The 19,719-nt window shown below is 47.9% G+C and overlaps 2 protein-coding genes across 4 annotated transcripts in view; both read left to right on the forward strand.

Annotated features, from left to right (window-relative positions):
- The window catches only part of LOC117210589, a 258,899-nt gene that overhangs the window by 59,371 nt on the left and 179,809 nt on the right, over nucleotides 1-19,719 (forward strand). The gene's annotated exons all lie outside the window — the stretch shown is intronic.
- On the forward strand, nucleotides 12,620-17,852 carry LOC117209546. The gene is given in 4 exon segments (XM_033451688.1): nucleotides 12,620-15,558; nucleotides 15,672-15,745; nucleotides 15,912-17,764; nucleotides 17,847-17,852. Coding segments are annotated over 4 exon segments (4,473 nt in total). The 5' UTR covers nucleotides 12,620-13,018.

Below are 19,719 nucleotides of genomic sequence, written 5' to 3' on the forward strand. Positions count from 1 at the left end.
CACTTTCAAGAATGTCATCTTCTATTGGTTTGTCATCGGAAAACGTACAGTGAAATCAGAGAAACTCGGTTTTCCATGGGATACATCGAGTACCGGAATCGTTGTCAGCATCGGATATTCAAGGGGGAAAGTTTGGGAAGGCGCGGTCTAGTAGAATTTATAAAAACGTAGGCCCGTGTGCGTACATGTGTGTACTCTCCTAAGAACGAAGCAGACATACACATCTGCGAGGGATTTTTTTATCAATCACCAGACATCTAGAGAAACATCCTCCATATCCCTGGTATTTCCAGAAAGAAATATCTCCAGAAATGACTGCGATTCGTTCGCGTCAGGAGCCTTTCTTGGCGGGACACACACACAGGTCAAGTGTCTCTACTAAGAAATCCGAATTTTCTTGAGTGGCTCTTCTCTAACAAGTATAGCAAACTAACTCACAAATCGAATCAGATATAGGAAATATAAGAAAGCTCGGTGGAACGTGGTACATAATGGTGCAAATTCGTATGGTTTCGAAGGATCCATGTCGAAACTAAAGTCCGTCAAGCGACGATGTCGAACACCCATCGATTCGTCAGAGGAAAAGGGAATATCTTTGCGATATGCGACCTAGCGCGCACATCACGTACAAGGTACGCACTGAATCTCCAGCCCGAAATATGATGACCGATTCAATTACGCACGTGTCTAGGAGAGAGAAACCACCTACCGATGTTATCCCTCTCTGCGTCGGTGATTTGTGTCCCCGTTCATCTTTGCGGGTGTCTGAGGCCGCGTGTACGCTTGGCGAATACGCGCACGTCGCCATATCTATGTGAATGCACGCGAGCACACACGCAACACGGACACAAATTCGCAGATACGTAGATACGTAGATGGTGCATGCACGCAGGGGAACCGCACATGCCCGCTCAGACATGGGGTGGCTAATGGAGAAATTCAGCCCGCAACGGAAACCGTTATATCCTCCTATTCTCTCTTTTACTCTCTCTCTCCCTTTCTCTCTTTATCTCTTTTCCCTCTCTTTCTGCCTCTGTCATTCCTGCCACCCCCACTTACCTAACCCCACTTCGGTTGTCATTGCTTCTCGACCTCCGACAGTAGTCTTCGTCTTCTCTATTTAGAGTTTATTTGATGCGGATCGAGTCTCGAGTGGAAGTGACGCAAGAGGGTTCCGTGAAACCGACCCAGGGTCAATTTGAAACTTTCTCGGTCCGCTCGAGGGGAAATCTTGGAAAGGAAGCCGTATCGAGAAGTACGGATCCTTCCCCCGGGTACCGTCCGATGCTCGCTTCTGATGCAAAGCGTCTTACGTATCGCTTACTTCGTTAACGCCGACCAGCTACGCCGCGTTAAAAGTTTATTAACCCTAACTGCTTCGGGGTTAATCGTTCGTGTTGCGTGATTATCGTCCCTTACGAGCTCTCAAATTCGTGATTCGATCGTTGAAAATGAAAATGTGCGCCAGGTGACTGGTGCGAGGACCAGAGAGAGTGGATTAGCGGAGCAATTTCAATAGGTTTGCGAATCTGGCAGTATCAGACGTGAAACGACGCTGAAAGAATTTATATTCGAGATTCGTCAGGATGCTTTATTTGAAGACGCACAAATTACTAGGTTTTGGGGGGGGGGGGGAGGGAATAAATCAATAACTTGCGTGTATATGCAGAGGTATTACATAGATTCTGCCATATCGACAGGATTTTTAGTCGGTTCTTCGTCCGCAAACAATCAGAATCCTTCAGCCGAGACCAGCGTATTTTCATCTCTACTAGGAAACGTTCAAATATTTGCACGCTGTAATAACAGTAAATCCCGCGTTTTATGCACCGATAATAACTAACAAACGTGGAAAAACAGATTTTTTTCGCACGTTTCTTGATCGCGGGCAAAGAGGATTAAGCGTGTAAAACGAATGAAGGAAATTTTTAATCGGTTTCTGGTGCTTTCCTTCCCATCTCGATTTCATTTTATGCAGATCACTTTACGGGAAAGTCGCGAAAGCGCCAAGGAGTCTAAGCTTAATTTGAAACTTTTCCGGCTCGCTCTGAGCGTGCTGTCCAAAAGAGAATACCGTATGAGTTATATAGACTCGCCAAACAGTTGCTCCCGGCACGGGGGGAATTCTTCTTGCCCTCGTATCCGCTTAATCGAACTATTAAACTTTAAAATATTTGCCAAAGTTAGGAGAAGCGTAACCGAGGTGAAATAGTCTTCGCAGTTCATTGAACGATAACATACCTACCATTGCAATTTTCAATTACCAATCCCCCGCCAATTACCGCGCGTAATTTTTTCCTCATTCGGCGTTCACTACCGTTGTTTCCCTGCCTCTTTTTGGAATATCTCAACTTTTAGGGGGATAGTCAAAATCCCCCTCGGAAACGGTCGAGTTACACAGAGCGTGAAAAATGGCGGAAAAAACGCGGGAATCGAATTGGCCGGTTCTAATGCGGAACCGGACTGGTTGGTCGCATTCCTGGCAAAATATTCAACGGAATTAAACAAATCGAACGTTAATCCATTTTTTTTTCCATCGACGGAGTAACTCGCCGAGGATCCCGCCTCGCGGCAGGGTTGCGTTCAATTACCGCGAAACGTATCGCTTCGTATTGCTAGTAATATTTCACGAGCCCTCTCTCTATTAATGCTCGGTCCAATGAGCTTTCACAGAGCGTCACATTTTTCACAATAGGATAATAACAAGGTAGATCATTGGCACGTTGATGAGCGCATCATCCCGACATCGAACGTTCGAGTACAATTCACACGATCGGTTCGACCATCCGATTAGCTGCCTATGACCGCATCCCTGACGTTAATACATCATCGACTGTCCCATAAACATATACGACGGCGTAGAGAGGCGATATTCAGTTCGCTCCAGTCGTTCCAGTCATTATGCGGCAATGCAAACCCGCCTATTACCAATCCCGTGGAAACCCATCCGCGATTGCTTCTCTCCTCCTCCTCCTCCTCCACCCATTTCTCTCTCTCTCTCTCTCTCTCTCTCTCTCGCACACATACACACACACACGCGCGAGCACGCTTTATATACATATATGGTGGAATATACATATGCATATTCTATTGCTCTCGCATCGTTTCTCTGGAACTCAAATTCGAACTCGAACTAGCTGGTTCGCTCGCGCTGCTACTCGTTTTACTTGCACGTTCGACGGGCCTGTGCACGCGTGTTCGTGTCTTTATGCGAATGCGTATCTCTCTTATCGCGCACGCGAACCCAAAGCACTAGTTATTACGACGTTACGTAGGTAAATGGTACAGACAGACACAACTAGCTCGATGCAGAGATGCAGAGTGGTCGAATCGATACACCCGGTACACAGGCTCGCAGCTGGGTGCAGACATCGAGCCATCATCGATACGCAGATTACTTAAGTACTTCCCAACCCCGTTTCGTCGGCTGCCGGCATTTCGGAAATCGAAGCGGTTGGAAGAGCGTTCGCGAACGTTATTGGCCCCTTGCGAAACGAGCTCGCCGTTTCTCCACCCGATTCGCGCGCTATCCTTATCGCCGAGTTAACGGGAGCTTGCGATATTTCGTCTTCGCGCGATAGCCATTTCGAATATCAGACTCCTCCAATTCTCTCCTTGACGAAGTAGATAACGTTTGTCTTTCGGCTTTATGCTTTCTAGATTGTGTGACACGAGTGGTCCTGAAATAGTTCCGTAACGTAACGATATCCTGATCTCTGAGATGATAATCTTGGCGCGTTCGACTGACGAGCCAACAAGAGGCAGACTCGTCTGTTTAAAATGCAAAAGATCGATGGCAGTCGATCGGAACAACGAACGTGTTCTTATATCCGGCGTCTCTAATTTCCGGAATTTGCTCTGCAGCCTTCCGCGCGCCATTTATTAGTTGGAGAGGCTCGCGTATAATATTGATATCCTGAAAAAGCGGTGGCGGGTCATGGAAGTCAGATATATCCAGTTATAGGCTACTATCTTCGGAAATGGAGAATCGATATGCACGTTCCAGTCGGCTAGGAAGATTAGGATATCGAGGATGTAGATAGAGCGGGTCGGGTTTCGAAAGCTTGAAAAAAATTTTCCATGAGTTCTTCATTCCCGCGGGTTGAACATTCTCTCAATTAAGCCTGCAACTGCAGGAAGCAAGCTTGCGCTCAGATAGCGCCGATAACTGGTCGAGCGTCGCTCGCCGTCAACGCGATCCGTTGGCTGTGAAACCTTCGCACCGGAGAATCTTTATCGCGGTTCAGATAACGTACGGAGAATGCCATTCGGCTGGTAAATATTAACCTTGGCGAAAATTAGTCCAAACTAACTAACGCTGTTTCAAGGCGGAGCTATCAAATCTTGGTATGGCTATTCAAATCTTTGTTCCATGCCGCGCAACTTCATTTCGTAGTTTTCCCTGCGGCAATCCGTGGAAAGTGGTTCGAAATTTGACATGGATATCATGGTATAGGGTAGCTATTAGTAGCTTATAACACGGAATGACGGCAGAGAGGGACAGAGAAATGGAGAGATTGTGTGCGAGAGGAGGGGAGAGGAAGAGCGAATCATTATCGTAATTTCACTTACATGGCCTATTTCCAAGGATGGATTCCAATCAACGAGGGGCTTCTGGATTGTAGATTCGTACGACTGATTACATCGGAATAGACTAATGGATGTATGGATTAAATGCACCTTCGTTGCTCGGTTCGATCCGTTGTCCAACGGACAACGCATGCCTCTTCCACTTTGATTCTCACGATTGTTGCGTAAACGCCAATTAGGGTGCCGCGGCAAGTCCTTACGGACGATAAACGCCTAGACGAGTCAACTCGCAATAATAACGGTCGCTTGCCGGTGATAATGGCCGCTGATTCAGCGCTATTTTGACTGGCGCGCGTGCGCGCTCGCGCACCTCCGCCTCCGCCTCCGCCTCCGCCTCCGCCGCCACCGAGCAACATAATCGCATGGCTTGCAATTTTCGAATCTCTATAAACACCGACGGTCAGCAAATTAACCCTTGCATCGGTCCTGTGCTCCCGTCGTTCTTCCTCCGGTTCTTCTTGGTTCGCTTCCGCGACTCATCCCCCGCCCTTAGAATCCACCTTCAACCCTCCGCTTCTTCCGTTGACGAGTCGGTAAATGCTGAGTATTTAGGATTCGCGAGTTTCGTCGTGTAAACTGAGGCGAAACTCTCGCCCGAGCAAATATTTGATTCCTAAGTCTCGATGAAACACACCGCGATTCACCTCCTCGTTGCCTGGTCGTTGGCCCTAGCTGCCTAGTTCCCAGACCCAGGCTTCCTTCCGCTGGATCATTAAAGCGATTATTAAGCGCGTGTACGCTGGCTGGCGAAGTTGTTTAATCAGCAGCGAGGATAAGTAGAAGATGGATGTGTCGGAGATTATTGAGCTCGTCGGCCCGTTTCAAATGTTACCGGACGTTTTATCGAGCACCATAGTCGGATAGTAGGCCACTCGAGAACGAATAGGTGAGTAACTCTGTGACGCTTCCAAATGGACTAGAGTGCGCTGGAAACAATCTTTGATAATTTCCAAAATTTGTCCGATAACTCGGCGATTTTTCAGCCATGTGTTGTAAGCATTCTCGAAATAGCTATAGCTGACTACTTTAATGGTTTCGCAACTGATGAGTGCGGATTTTGTCAATACCAACCAATGACAAAATCCGCACTCACTTAGTTGCTAGCCCAAAAAATTCGTATTTTCATTAACTTTGCCAAATGGATGACAAATTGGTTCCTAAACCAATATTGGATATTCGTCTCGTCTAGCAAATGCTCGACGAGTGTACTCGACGTATTACGAATCTTTACGTATCTTGGTACGTTTTTAAGTATTTTATGTACATTTCAAGCACGGACGGCTCGTCTCTTTTCCCTCAGATCGTCAAATAGAAAAATGACGACGGTCAACAGAATAACAGGTATCTGATAGGTGAATGCCCTATCTCGGATCGAGTATATGGAAGATATATTTTGGTGTACCGGAGGATTTTAATAAATTAGTTTATGCGCAAAGTTTGAGACGAATAGATTAAAGATCGTTGTGATAAATATACGTGATATTATTTTTCAATTGGAACTGGGGATTTAGAAGTTAATTCGAATGTTCCCCGTTCGATCGTCAGCGGGAGCGAAAGAAATATTGGAAGGCGAACGAAATATGGAAATACAGAGACATAGAAGGTTTTTCAGAGGCAGTCGCGCACAGATGTGATTTCCGTGGTCCCTTTGTCGATCACAGACTAGATATTTTTTCCCGGAATGTTGGCGGAAAGTTTCGTTCCCATGAAAGCAGTTTTCGACGTTTCGTCCACTATTTCGCAGCGCATTGTCGAGTAGACTACGTGCAGGAGGTGCGTTGGACGTGGGCCAACGACGACGGACAAGCAGAAGGGAATTTTCTCGTGTAATTCATTTAACAACGAGGTCCGACACAGAAAAATTCGTTCGTTAAAATCGTCTGGACGTTGGTCGAACATTGGCCCCGCATCAGACGAGTTCCTGTCAATGTGATTGCTGCGAGAAGATAAGAAATTGGTATAAATGCGTGGAGGAAAGCGTTCCTCTTAGAGGCGAACTAATTTCCTTTATTCGGGAATAAAGAGAGATCGGCAAAGGCGAGATTATTGAAAATATGAAAATACATACGCGAGTGCAGCTATGATGGAGATCGCGTTTTAGCTTAAAATATCATACAAATAGATGAAATGCTCGGTGCATATTTGTCTTAGAAAAATTAAAAGTGTTTCATGCCTACAGATACCTCTGTGTATTCATTTCAAACGATTATCGAAGGCATTCGATGGATTAGACAGGTTGTAACCCTCTTTCAGAGACCAGTGAACACGTCGAGCCTCGTCTAAACGTATTCGACAAAGAAAGGAAGACGAAGCCAACCAAAGTGGGCCATTCTCCGGTCGATACTCCGGCCTACTGGCTCGCGTTAAACCAAATTTAACAGATTCACGGGGTTGCTCTAGTCTGCGCTGCACTAGCACTAGCACTTGCAGAGAAAACCAGAGGAGTAGCCACGTACTTTACGGTCGAGTTTACAAAATACGTTCTGCGTTGGACCCCTTGTCAATTGTTTACGCATCGTTCGGTATCCTCGAGGCAACGAAATCTCCATTTCCAGCTAATGCCATGTTTTCGGAAAATCTTTTCTTCCTGATGTGAAATAGTTTTAGTTGGACCGGAAGGCAACGTTGAACGAACAGTTGTCCGCAGACGTAACCGCGCGGCGGTGTTTAATTACAAGGTAGAATAAATGTTTCAAAACCGAAACAACGTCGTTATAATTGCGAGCATCTCATTAAGCAACAAACAAGAGAATAAATTGAACGAGCGAAATTAACTTGGTATCAGCACGCTTGTAACTGATTATTAAACGACAAATGCGAAAATTACGTTGACCATTAACATGTCAAGAATTACACAATGAGCGTTCGTGGTCTGGGACCGAGCACGCTGTAACCGAATTCCGATTGTTCCCAGTCGGATTAAATCGCGTTAAACAATTATCAAAGGTAAATAAGATGCGACTGTAAAATCGTGCGAGCTCTAATTCGACTTTCAAGCTCGACGAATGTCCTACTGTGAATAATTCGGAATCGCGCGCGGTTGAAAAAGCGCTTGAGGGTTGGGGGCAGAGAGGATGAATGGGGTTCGAAGCCGTCGCTATTCGTCACCAGTCATAGAACATCGCGATGCGATGGCGAAAGGGAGGAAAGTATCAAGAAGGGGCGGTGTCGAGTGCGACGTCGTTCTCGTCGTGCATCAAAGTAAATTAAACAAACACCGTCTCTGTGGCCGGTGCCGCAACCGCGAGTAATACATTTTATGGACGATTTTGCGAAACGCGCGCGCTCCCGTCTCCCATCTCCGCGGCCAAATGCGCGCTCTCTCACACGCACGCCGCGTTGGATGCGTTAATCCCAACCCCCGGCTAACCCTCGCGGTTGAATGCGCCCAGCTAAAAGCCACCACTACTAGCAGCGATGCCGCCGCCATTCATCGAGGCGCTTTCCATCCACTCTCTCTCTCTCTCTCTCTCTCTCTCTCTCTCTCTCTCTCTCTCTCTCGCTCATCCTTCCCTCTACCGCTCTGTCCTCCTACCGTTCCCAGAGCACCCACCGGCTTCCCGCGTCTGTCCCCTCGACCCCTCAACACCGCTCTGCATTACCTCTTGCCCCATCGGCCCAACTATCCCGTTTCTCCGTCCGTTGCGACCTCTCGAGAGCACAATAGATTCCTGTAACTACCCCTATCTACGCCACGAATCGAATGGCTGTTTGTGTATTCGAGTGTACGGTTATTTGCCGGACACTGCCGCGTTATGTGTGTACACATAGAATCGTTTCGCAACCCCATGGAAATCCAAGACCGCCCACGGTGCCGCTTCGTCCGCCTTTGGTTCCGCAACAAGAACGCCGTGCGTTTTTCACCGGCCATTGTTCACCGAGACTGATGACCAATGCTTCTTGTCGAACCTCTATCCCGCCAGCCGCGTCCAGTCGCTGCAAAGAAAAAAAATGGACAGATGAAATTGCCGCACCGAGATGCCGAATCTCTGTTGACTGGAAGAGGAGAATGTTTTCAGCGAGAACGTTCGGTTCACTCCGTCTGAAAGTTCGCCCACCTTATAGGTCGTTTCTTCCCCAAGTTCACGTTCGAACTGCACGTTTCTAGAGGTATAAGGGTTGCGTGTAGGAGAGTCGCGTCGCGTCGCGTATAGTACGAAAGAGTTTGTATGAAACGCGGAAAGGGACGAGTGTGAAAAATGTGTGGCGGAGGGTTCGAGACTGAAGGAAAAAGGCGTCACGGTGCGCCTTTTTCTTTGGATGCCGTGACCAGCGTATACAAGCGTTATTTACGTCGCTGCTCGCGGAGAGTACGAGTTAGAAAGCACGCCCGCGTATGCCTGTAGTAATTACCGCCGTCAGAATCGGTATAATTTACGAGCAATTCTCCGATACCTTCTTCTTACGATATAATTTCTAATTCTCGGTGCAACGTGAAGAGAAACGCATTCGACTAGAGAGTTTACTTCTTTTCCGCCTTATAGTCGAAATACTCTTTTCCGAATCAACGAATGCTTTTCCATCCGGCCAATTCCGTCGCTCGTAAACTCTGCACATATTCTTAGGATAATTTCACGGCGATTGAAAGAGCACCGTAATATCGTCCGTTTACGTAGGAGGAGTGCGAGAGAAACTCGTAAAGAAAGCCCCACGAGCTAACCTCTCTTCTCACGGGCCAAGGATTTCCGTAATTTCGTTGGGTTCCCCTAATTCCGAGGAAATTGGTTAGGAGGAGAGAGTAAAAATTTGGTGCTCTTAGGCGCGAGTCTTTACGATCGTTCGTGCAACGATAAAGAGTCCCAAGGAAATTAACCGGAGCATAGAACCGATTTCCAGAAGCGATGATCATCGATTGCCAAAGGCAATTAGAATGTTTGCGATCTCGGAGCGGCGATACGCGACACAGAGATCGGAAGGAATTCTAGCCTAGTTAGAACGTGGTTGCAACGGCGTGCCGCAAAGTGTCGGCGACATCGAACGGATCTAATTGCGACGTAAAGTTGTAGATCGGTTCGATGGCCAGGTTCGGTCGATCAGTTTGGCCTTATTTCCATGGAACGGCGGGAACACGGAGCAGCCTTTCGGGAAGCGACACTCGTATCAGGAGAGACGTGTACGCATCCGTGTGAGCGAATGTGTGCATATGGCCGTCGAGCACAGATCGACGTTATCGTATTCCGCAGTTCATATCGGCCTGCCTCGGCTACCAACGATCGACCGTAAAAATTTTGAATGACGGAAAACGATTTGTTCGTCGAAGACCCTTCCGGCACTGCACCCGCATCCGTGCGTCCAGCTTTCGTTTCGCCGGACTCGCTTGACGAAGGAAGATGGACCGATCGTCCGGCAGAATGGACACGCTGACGAGCTCCATCGGGCCGCGCTTATTGCGCCGTTTCACCCACGTGAATAGCTTTTGCGAGAGTTCGTTGAGTTGGAGATGCGCGCTCTTTGCCGGGATGATCGATATGTTCGTTTCGTTCAAAATTCGATCCGGATAAGAGCTGGATAGTTTGGCATCGAAACGAAAATCTTTATCCGGGACGTGTAATTTCTTATCGCGGAACAAAGTTCTAAGTTAAGCGAGTCGCGTTTTCAAGTACAGAGTAATAAAAGCGAAGGGAAACAAACATTCGAAAAGTTGTTGGGTAATTTTCGATCGCTCGAACTCGGTCATTACCAACGCAATCGTCGATCAGTAACTTCACTCTGGCTAGCGTTGTTTCAGTGGACGGCAGGGCCACGATCGAAAGCGAAGCATCGTTTATCTAGACGCGAACCGGCCGGTGCTCAACACTGCTCTCGACAGTGATCTGTCGGTTAATACGTCAGTACGATCTATGTAAATGGAAAGCGTCCGGTTGGCGAGCGGCGGCCATTACGCAGGCATCGAGCGCAGTCAAATCGCTTCGAAAATATTCAAGTCGCCGCGCGCGAACAGAATCGCTCGACAAATCTATTCGGTTTCGCACGAAAGCTCGGTAATTAATCCGAGCCCGCGGCGTCTCTGCAGATGAATCGATTTTTCTTCTTTCTCCGTTTGTTTTTCCGTCTGTCTCTCGTTCTCGCGAGGTGACGAAGAGCCGCGTACACCGGAGGGTCGGCTGCTGCCGTATCGTCGCAACACGCTTGCAGACTGCGCGCGTGCATGAATCTAGGAGGGCGTCTCGCGCGCGCTCTTTCCCCAATTAGTCGTTCGGCTATAATTCGCGTTAATCCGCGAGTCGCGCGGAAATCTCCGCGTTTAAATCACCGTGCGATCAGCCAATTAGTCGTGCTCGGTTGTAGCCGTCGCTCGATTATCAATTACCGTGACCATTCTAACGACCAACAGGGGAGAGGCGGCTTAAGCTCTCTAATTCAATTTTCTGCGAAGCGTCGGGGATCGGCCGACGCGCAGGGCTGCGATTGCGGCGTTAGCGAACCGCGTGAGCATTCCCTGGAAAGATTCCCGCTCGCTTATTATCGGCGCGATCGTAGAGACCTAGCGTTACGTGCAAATATCGTGTTTGATCCGCGATCAATGTGCTTGGACTTTCTCTAGCGTTCGACCGAGCGCTACAGCGCGGCGCCTCTTGATTAGTCGCGTCTTGCTTAGCCGTTGCGTTGCTGAGATTTTCTCGTTCCTTTTTTCATTAATTTTTTTCATAACGCTCGGCTCGTTCGGTCGACTGGATAAATATTCTTGCAACGAGATGTTTATTCAGCCGGTTAAAGCTGCGACGATACGATTATTTTGATCGAGCGGGAAACAATGGTAAGCCGAGGGACGTTGGAAGACGTGCAGGACTGACTATAACACTGGCTCAGTGGCACCATATTTAATTAATATCCGTTACATGCCGAACATGGCTATTCATGTCGCATTTATTAAATATATGTTTACGCTTATCCGTATCTTGTCATTTTTACGTACATTTTCAAATTTTTGCCAATATAATCATGACAGCTGTGTGCATTAGCGTACGCACGTTAGGGAGCTAGTATGAAATTTCGAAATCTTTCATACATTTTTTCTACGATAGGTGTTGAAATACTTTCGCGAGTCACTGTATATATATATATATATATATATCCCATCGATTTGTCGAAGCGAGTTCGGTTCAAGTGCCACTCCGCCACGTAACAAGAAGCGTAGCGCGAATGAATGAGTTTGTAGAATTCGTTAAGCAGGTGGGTGTATTTATTTTATTGTTTCTTCCCTTCCTCCTCCTCCTCCTCCCCCCCCCCCGCCATGTAGCTGAAATACTCAGCATACCGAATTACTATTTGTCAGATGCAACGTATCGCTGTACCCTGTACGTATAGCCGCCCCTTGGAATTCCTCGGCTGCCGCGATATTCCACGGCGCAAACACGAGCAGACAATTCCAATTGTTCGGCTCGCGTTTGCCGATACAATCTCCGTTGGAACGAATTTTATGCATCGAAATATCGATTGAACAAAATTTTCAGACAATCGGGGAATTATCGAATCGTTCCGCGCCGTCGATCGACAACTTTCTCTGTCTCTGTTTGTCTGTCTCTGTTACGCCATGCGGCTTGCCATAGATCATATTCTTAACCGTCGGTCGCGGCACTACAATGTCGCGGGCGGATCGTCGCGGCTGCCCGACAAACAAACATTGTAGTGGCAAGCGCATAGTTTATTAAGCAGGGCGACCTCCAGAAACTTCGATTCGTGGCCGTTATTTTATCCGGCGTAAAAGAATGTGGCGTGATCCGAACGTAGTGGGGGTCGCCTTCCAGAAAAAACGGAAAAAATCGAAAGGCGAGCAGAACGTTTCGAGAAGCCAAACAGTCAATACATATCTTATATCGCGCATACGTAATTACATTTCTTTTGTTGTTCCATTTATATCCTTCTAATTAATAAGTTGTTGAAATAAACGTTAATTTATTAGTGTTAACACAGTGCTATATTCATTAAACCACCTCTGTTATCCTAAACGAAACAGGGGAACGACTATTTCGCGGCGTCGATTAACATAATCGTAGCGAGAATTTACAACTCTCGCTGACGTGCTATCTCGCGATCACGTCTCTCCGCGAACGGTCGTAACATTTTGGTCCTTCGAGCCGGATCACGTGCCAGTGAAGAGTGCACTTACCAGTGACCACACAGTGCCACGTGACTTTATCAAAACCAGCAGCGGGAGCGGGAGCAACCACTACAGCGAAACCAGTGACGTCAGGCGCGTCACCTTCGAAGAAGCACATCCCATTGGCAAGGGAACGCAACCACGCAGCCTTCCGCCGCAGCTGGACAGTCATCAACGCAACGAATTTCACAACTTAACAATACAACCGAACGAGTGGCCGTCGGGAAGGAACAAGGCGTTCCTCACCAAACATACACGCGACCTCACGCCGCACGACAGTAAGGTAAGCTCGTTCCTTATTTCGACCATCTCCTATCCTCGGCAACGATGACGAGCGAAGACCAACTCATCTCCCTGCGTCGGAGACGAGGCTATTGTGGCGGCCGATTCACATACTTATCGACCCGACTGGATGAGTACGAGCAATCCGGGAGTCAGCAAAACTCCTTATTAACGAATTACGAGAAACAACTGACCGAAGTTGCGAGTCAATTCGAAGCGATCCAACTCGAATTAGAAGTATTGGACGAGGAGGAACAAGTGCGCGGCTTCGAAATAAGGGATCAGTACGTCGCGGTAGATACAAGGCTACAAAATCTTCTGAGGAACGCGCAAACAGCTTCGCCGTCGACATCCATAAACCCTCCAACCTGTGCATCATCCGCAAGTTTAAATCCGATATCCATTAAATTACCAGATCTTCGGCTCCCTACTTTTGACGGAAGCTTAGAAAAATGGAACACTTTTTATGACACCTTTTCCTCCACAATCGATAAAAATCCTAGTCTCACTGACATACAGAAATTCCATTACCTGCAGTCCGCCCTGCAAGGAGAAGCAGCCGATTGTTTAAACGCGTTACCCCTTAGCAATGTAAATTACAGTCAGGCTATAGCCGTTCTCAAGGAGAGTTTCGAATGTCCACGATACACAGCTTTCAGTCACTGCATGGCAATAATTGATTATCCAAAGATAACCAAGGAATCTCCAACGGAATTAAGGCGCTTAGTCCACACATTCAAACAACACATATATGCATTGAACAAATTAGGAGACTCCTACCCCGATACCAGTGCTGTGCTCACCAGCCTCATCCTCTCTAAAATACCACTGAGTATCCAAAAGCAATGGGAAATGACGCTGCCCAATAACGAGGTGCCTCCGTACATTCACTTACTAAACTTCCTAGAGAGATTAGCACGAAGCTCCAGACCGATCACCACGGTCAGACAAACAAGAGAATCACCGGAACAAACTACTCCGGTCCGTCAACGCGCATCACGAGGGCATGCACTTACGACGACACAGGTTAATCCAACATGCCCCACCTGTCAAGGACCACACCCCATTTGGAAATGTGACACCTTCAAAACCAAATCCCTTCGCGAACGTATTCGGGAGGTCAAAAGAGCATCACTATGCGTCAACTGCCTCGGGAAAGGGCACACAACGCGGCATTGTTTCGCAGGATCATGTCGCGTATGCGGAGAACGACATCATACAATGCTGCACAGGACAAAACGCCATTCAGGGTCTCGTTCCAGCACGTCCAGCCCGAAATCTTCCCCATCAAATAGCCGATCCACAACACCTTCTTTGCCACCCTACGTATCACCCACTCGTTGCAAAAGGCACACAACAGACCACAGATCGGAAACACCACGAACAGCCGCGTCTCCAAGTCCACCGCCCATTGACAAACGAACACACAACCAATGACGCCGACGATCGACGACTCCGTTGATGACCGAACATATCAGACCAATAGCATCCGAATTACGGTTCAATGATCTAGTCCTCACAGCGCAGATTAACATTTTGAATGATAAACATCAACCAATCCGTTGTCGAGCGTTGCTCGACACCGGATCCAGTATGAATTTCATTACCGAGGAATTAGCAAAATCGCTAAAGATAAGGCAAAACAAATGTTCGGTCCCGATCGGAGCTCTAGATACCTTGACAACGACTTCTAAGCGACACATCACGGCCACGATCACTTCCACTGACGGTACATACACGCGGACATTAACGTTCCTTATCATTCCAACCATATCAGCCTCAATTCCCAGCGAACCCATCGATCGTTCGACACTTGAGATACCAAAAAATCTCAAATTGGCCGATCCACGATTTCATTTACCAGCTCCGATAGATGTACTACTAAGCTCAGGTTCAACACTCGCGTCGATGTGTGTGGGACAAGTCAACCTCACGCAGCCAGACGAGCCTGGACTGCGTCTGCAAAAGACGCGATTCGGATGGGTAATCGGGGGGAGTCCAACTTCCCAAACCGCGACAAACATATTTCACACATCCACGACGACTTTACAAGCAGATCTCGCGCGGTTTTGGGAAATCGATGAAGGACCCTCAATTAAACATATCTCAGAGGCAGATCGACGATGCGAAGAACACTTCCAAATCCACACCCGACGCACCAGCGAAGGACGATACATCGTCGCTCTACCTTTCAACGATCAGCTTCAGTCACTCGGATCCTCTAAAACGCTGGCGAGTAAACGACTCGCCTCACTCAATCGCCGATTCCAGCACGACAAACGCTTCGAATCAGAATATCGAACGGTAATACAGGAATACCTGGCATTGGGACACATGACGAAGGTCAATGACAACCACTCCGACGATAACGGATACTATTTACCCCATCATGGCGTGACCAAAGCATCGAGTCAAACCACCAAACTCCGTGTAGTTTTCGACGGATCGGCACCAAGCACTACCGGAACCTCCTTAAACGATACACTTCACACAGGACCCAAGTTACAGGAAGATCTATTTTGTATATTAATTAGATTCCGCGCTCATCAATACGTACTCACTGGCGACATCGAGAAGATGTATCGGCAATTCCTCGTACGACCAGAGGATCGGAAATATCAAAGGATATTATGGCGCAGCGCGAGTGGAGAAACAGAAACATATGAGCTTAACACTGTAACGTTCGGTTTATCCGCAGCCCCGTATCTAGCTATTCGGTGCCTCAAGCAACTGGCAGAGGACGAAGGACATCGATTTCCACGTGCAGCACAGGTACTGCAGCGGGATTTCTACGTCGACGACGCTCTCACCGGAGCTGAAACGAAGGACGAAGCCCTCACGCTCAGAACAGAACTCACCAAGTTACTTCAGCTGGCCGGCTTAAACATACGAAAATGGGCGTCAAACGATAATGACTTGTTACACGGACTTTCCTTAGAAGAAACAAATCACCAACATTTTTTGGGCGACTCGCAAACCTTGAAGACGCTGGGGGTGTTTTGGAATTCATTCGACGATTCTATTCTTTACTCGGTCGAAGTCAAACCCACGCCCTCGCGAGTCACGAAACGAATCATCAGCTCGGAGATTGCAAAAATTTACGATCCGCTCGGTCTGCTCGCACCGGTGATTGTTCGGGCCAAGATGCTACTTCAACGAATATGGTCGTCGAAAATCGATTGGGATGAATCACTTCCGATCGAGTTACATACAGAGTGGGAAAGGTACTATGCCCAATTACCCTTATTAAACAACGTCAGGTTCCCACGCAAAGCAATAATCGAGTCCGCTATGGAAATTGAACTGCATGGTTTCTGCGATGCCAGCGAAAAGGCTTACGGAGCCTGTGTTTATCTCCGAACCCTTACCATCAACGGCCGTGCTTGGACCCAACTTTTAACCGCAAAATCGAAAGTCGCCCCACTCAAGTGCCAGACCATTCCTCGGCTCGAGCTGAGCGGAGCACTCCTTCTTACGTCCCTGATGTCAACAGTACAACAAGCCCTATCACAAAAAATTACTCGAACTATCTATTGGACCGATTCCACTATCGTCCTCCATTGGCTCAATACATCACCTCACACCCTTAAAACATTCGTCGCTAACAGAGTCTCCGAAATTCAAACAAAAACCAGCATCCGCGATTGGCGCCACGTTCCTACCGACGACAATCCCGCGGACTTAATATCACGCGGCCAAACACCCGAAGAGTTCCTGCGCCCAACCATCTGGCAGCACGGTCCTGCATGGCTCTACCAGTCGGAAGGCTATTGGCCGACATGGGCTCTAACACCGCAAATTGAAGTACCGGAGCAGAAAGGGGCGATTTGTCTGTCCGCAAACCCCGCCGATTACAGTTTGTTGGAAAGGTATTCATCCTGGCCCAAGTTGATACGAATCATAGCTCGTTGCCTCCGTTGGAGACAGGAAAGGAACCGAGCGGCACCCCTAACCGTTACCGAGTTACGCATAACGCACAATAAACTGATAAAATTGTTGCAAAACATCCATTTCTCCGAGGAAATTCGTACACTCCAAAAAGATCGGAACGCGGCGATAAAGGGTAAGCTCACGCGACTCAATCCGTTCATAGACAAGGAAGGAATATTGCGAGTCGGGGGTCGACTCAGTCATTCGTCGATGACCTTCGCCCAGAAACATCCCATAGTATTACCCAAGTCATCCGTTACAACACGCATCATAGAACACGAGCACAAGATCCACATGCATTCCGGAACGCAGGCTACGTTATACGCAGTAAGACAAAGATACTGGCCCGTCGACGGTCGAAGTCAAGTATGGCGGGCGATCAAAGGCTGCGTCCGCTGCTGCCGCGCTCAACCACCGCCGGTAGAATACGTGATGGGTAATCTGCCGGAGGCGCGAGTAACGGAATCTCGCCCATTCACAAACGTCGGCGTCGATTACTGCGGGCCGTTCCACATCAAGGAAAAACGAGATCGTAACCGTCGTCAGATAAAGGTATACGTAGCCATTTTCGTATGCCTAGCAATTAAAGCGGTACACATCGAGCTCGTTGACGATCTCACTAGCGAAGCCTTCATCGCCGCTCTTCGCAGATTTATCGCTCGACGAGGGTATTGCTCCACCATCCATTCTGATAACGGCACCAACTTCAGAGGAGCAAGCAACGAATTACGAGAGCTTCACGATCTATTACAATCGGACGATCACAAGGAAAAAGTAACCGCATTTTTAGCCGACAAACAAATCGAATGGCGCTTCATTCCCCCTCATTCACCGCATTTCGGTGGGCTATGGGAAGCAGCGGTGAAGTCATTCAAACGCCACCTCAGGCGTGTAGCCGGCAACGAGTTACTCACCTCTGAACAATTGAACACTCTCATCATAGAAATAGAAGCAGTCCTCAATTCCCGCCCGCTAACTCCTATCTCCACCGATCCAAATGATCTCCTAGTCCTCACTCCCGGACATTTTCTCATTGGCGATTCACTAATGTGCTTACGTGATCGAGATTTCAGAGACATTCCATCGAACCGACTCTCCAGATGGCAGCATATCCAACAGCTTAAACAGCATTTTTGGAACCGCTGGCATAAGGAGTATTTGAACGAGTTAACCAACCGAAATAAGTGGAGCAAGGGTGGACACGGCATCCAAAAGGGCACAATCGTCATCCTCAGAGAGGACAACGTACCCTCCATGCATTGGCCTCTGGGCCGAGTTATCAAGGTTCATCCAGGCGCCGATGGTGTCATCCGGACAGCTACAGTTCAGACGGCAAAGAGCGTTTTGGATCGGGCCGTCAAAAGGCTTGTCCCACTGCCAATTCAACCCGATCTCGAGAAACCCGAACAACTAGCCACCGAGACGAGCTAAGATAGGAACTTCAACCACATCTCGCTAATTTGATCGGTACCCTCTCAACGGGGGGAGAATGTTACGCCATGCGGCTTGCCATAGATCATATTCTTAACCGTCGGTCGCGGCACTACAATGTCGCGGGCGGATCGTCGCGGCTGCCCGACAAACAAACATTGTAGTGGCAAGCGCATAGTTTATTAAGCAGGGCGACCTCCAGAAACTTCGATTCGTGGCCGTTATTTTATCCGGCGTAAAAGAATGTGGCGTGATCCGAACGTAGTGGGGGTCGCCTTCCAGAAAAAACGGAAAAAATCGAAAGGCGAGCAGAACGTTTCGAGAAGCCAAACAGTCAATACATATCTTATATCGCGCATACGTAATTACATTTCTTTTGTTGTTCCATTTATATCCTTCTAATTAATAAGTTGTTGAAATAAACGTTAATTTATTAGTGTTAACACAGTGCTATATTCATTAAACCACCTCTGTTATCCTAAACGAAACAGGGGAACGACTATTTCGCGGCGTCGATTAACATAATCGTAGCGAGAATTTACAACTCTCGCTGACGTGCTATCTCGCGATCACGTCTCTCCGCGAACGGTCGTAACAGTCTCTCTTCACCTTCTTTTCTTTCTCCGACACGTCTCTTCTAAGTATTTGCCCGCTCCGAACGAGATGCACTTGCGATTCTTCGACACCCTCCGCATACGTGCGCTCGCTCGCGCTTACACTTGTATTTACGCGCCCTCCTTTTTGCCTGATTTCCATGCTTTTTCGTTCCGTACCCCTTTTACTCACGACCCTGCGTTTCTTCCCCTTTTACCAACTCGTCCATTCGCTACGTGCCTTATTAAAAACATTCTTCAGCCGGGTACACGTTACGCGTAAAGTACTCTCGTCGTTTGCACCGACATAATTCTCTCGCAGCGTGATTACTTTTCGCTTGCTCGATACCAGCGCTTGTACGATATTTCACACGGTTACGATTTCATTCTTCCCCTCTTTCTGCACTCCTTCTTTTTCAATTTTTGAAACGACGAACGTAATAGAGTCACTCGAACAGGAACGTACATTTTTCTGACGTTTATCTTGAAACTTTTTACTGCATTTGGATAACGAGGGAGCAGCAACGGATTTACTTACCTATGACTCTTCGATAACAATGTCGGCTTAAGATATGCAGGAACTATTCCGATAATTCCGATGTCCCGATTCCCAACTTTATCGACGAGAAAACTGGTGCACAGGGCCGATCGCGACATCGGCTTTTCCGGTCGTTTCCCGTCGTTTCCCATCGTTTCCCGTCTCTGCTCCCTTTCGTTTCCTTAGTTAATTCGGCAGGTCGTTGGTAGAAAAAAACCGGCTTCGACGCTCGGATCGGCAGGAAATCGTTTCAA

The sequence above is a fragment of the Bombus bifarius genome, unplaced genomic scaffold, assembly GCF_011952205.1.
Source record: "Bombus bifarius isolate JDL3187 unplaced genomic scaffold, Bbif_JDL3187 scf7180000007968, whole genome shotgun sequence".
Classification (NCBI taxonomy): domain Eukaryota; kingdom Metazoa; phylum Arthropoda; class Insecta; order Hymenoptera; family Apidae; genus Bombus; species Bombus bifarius.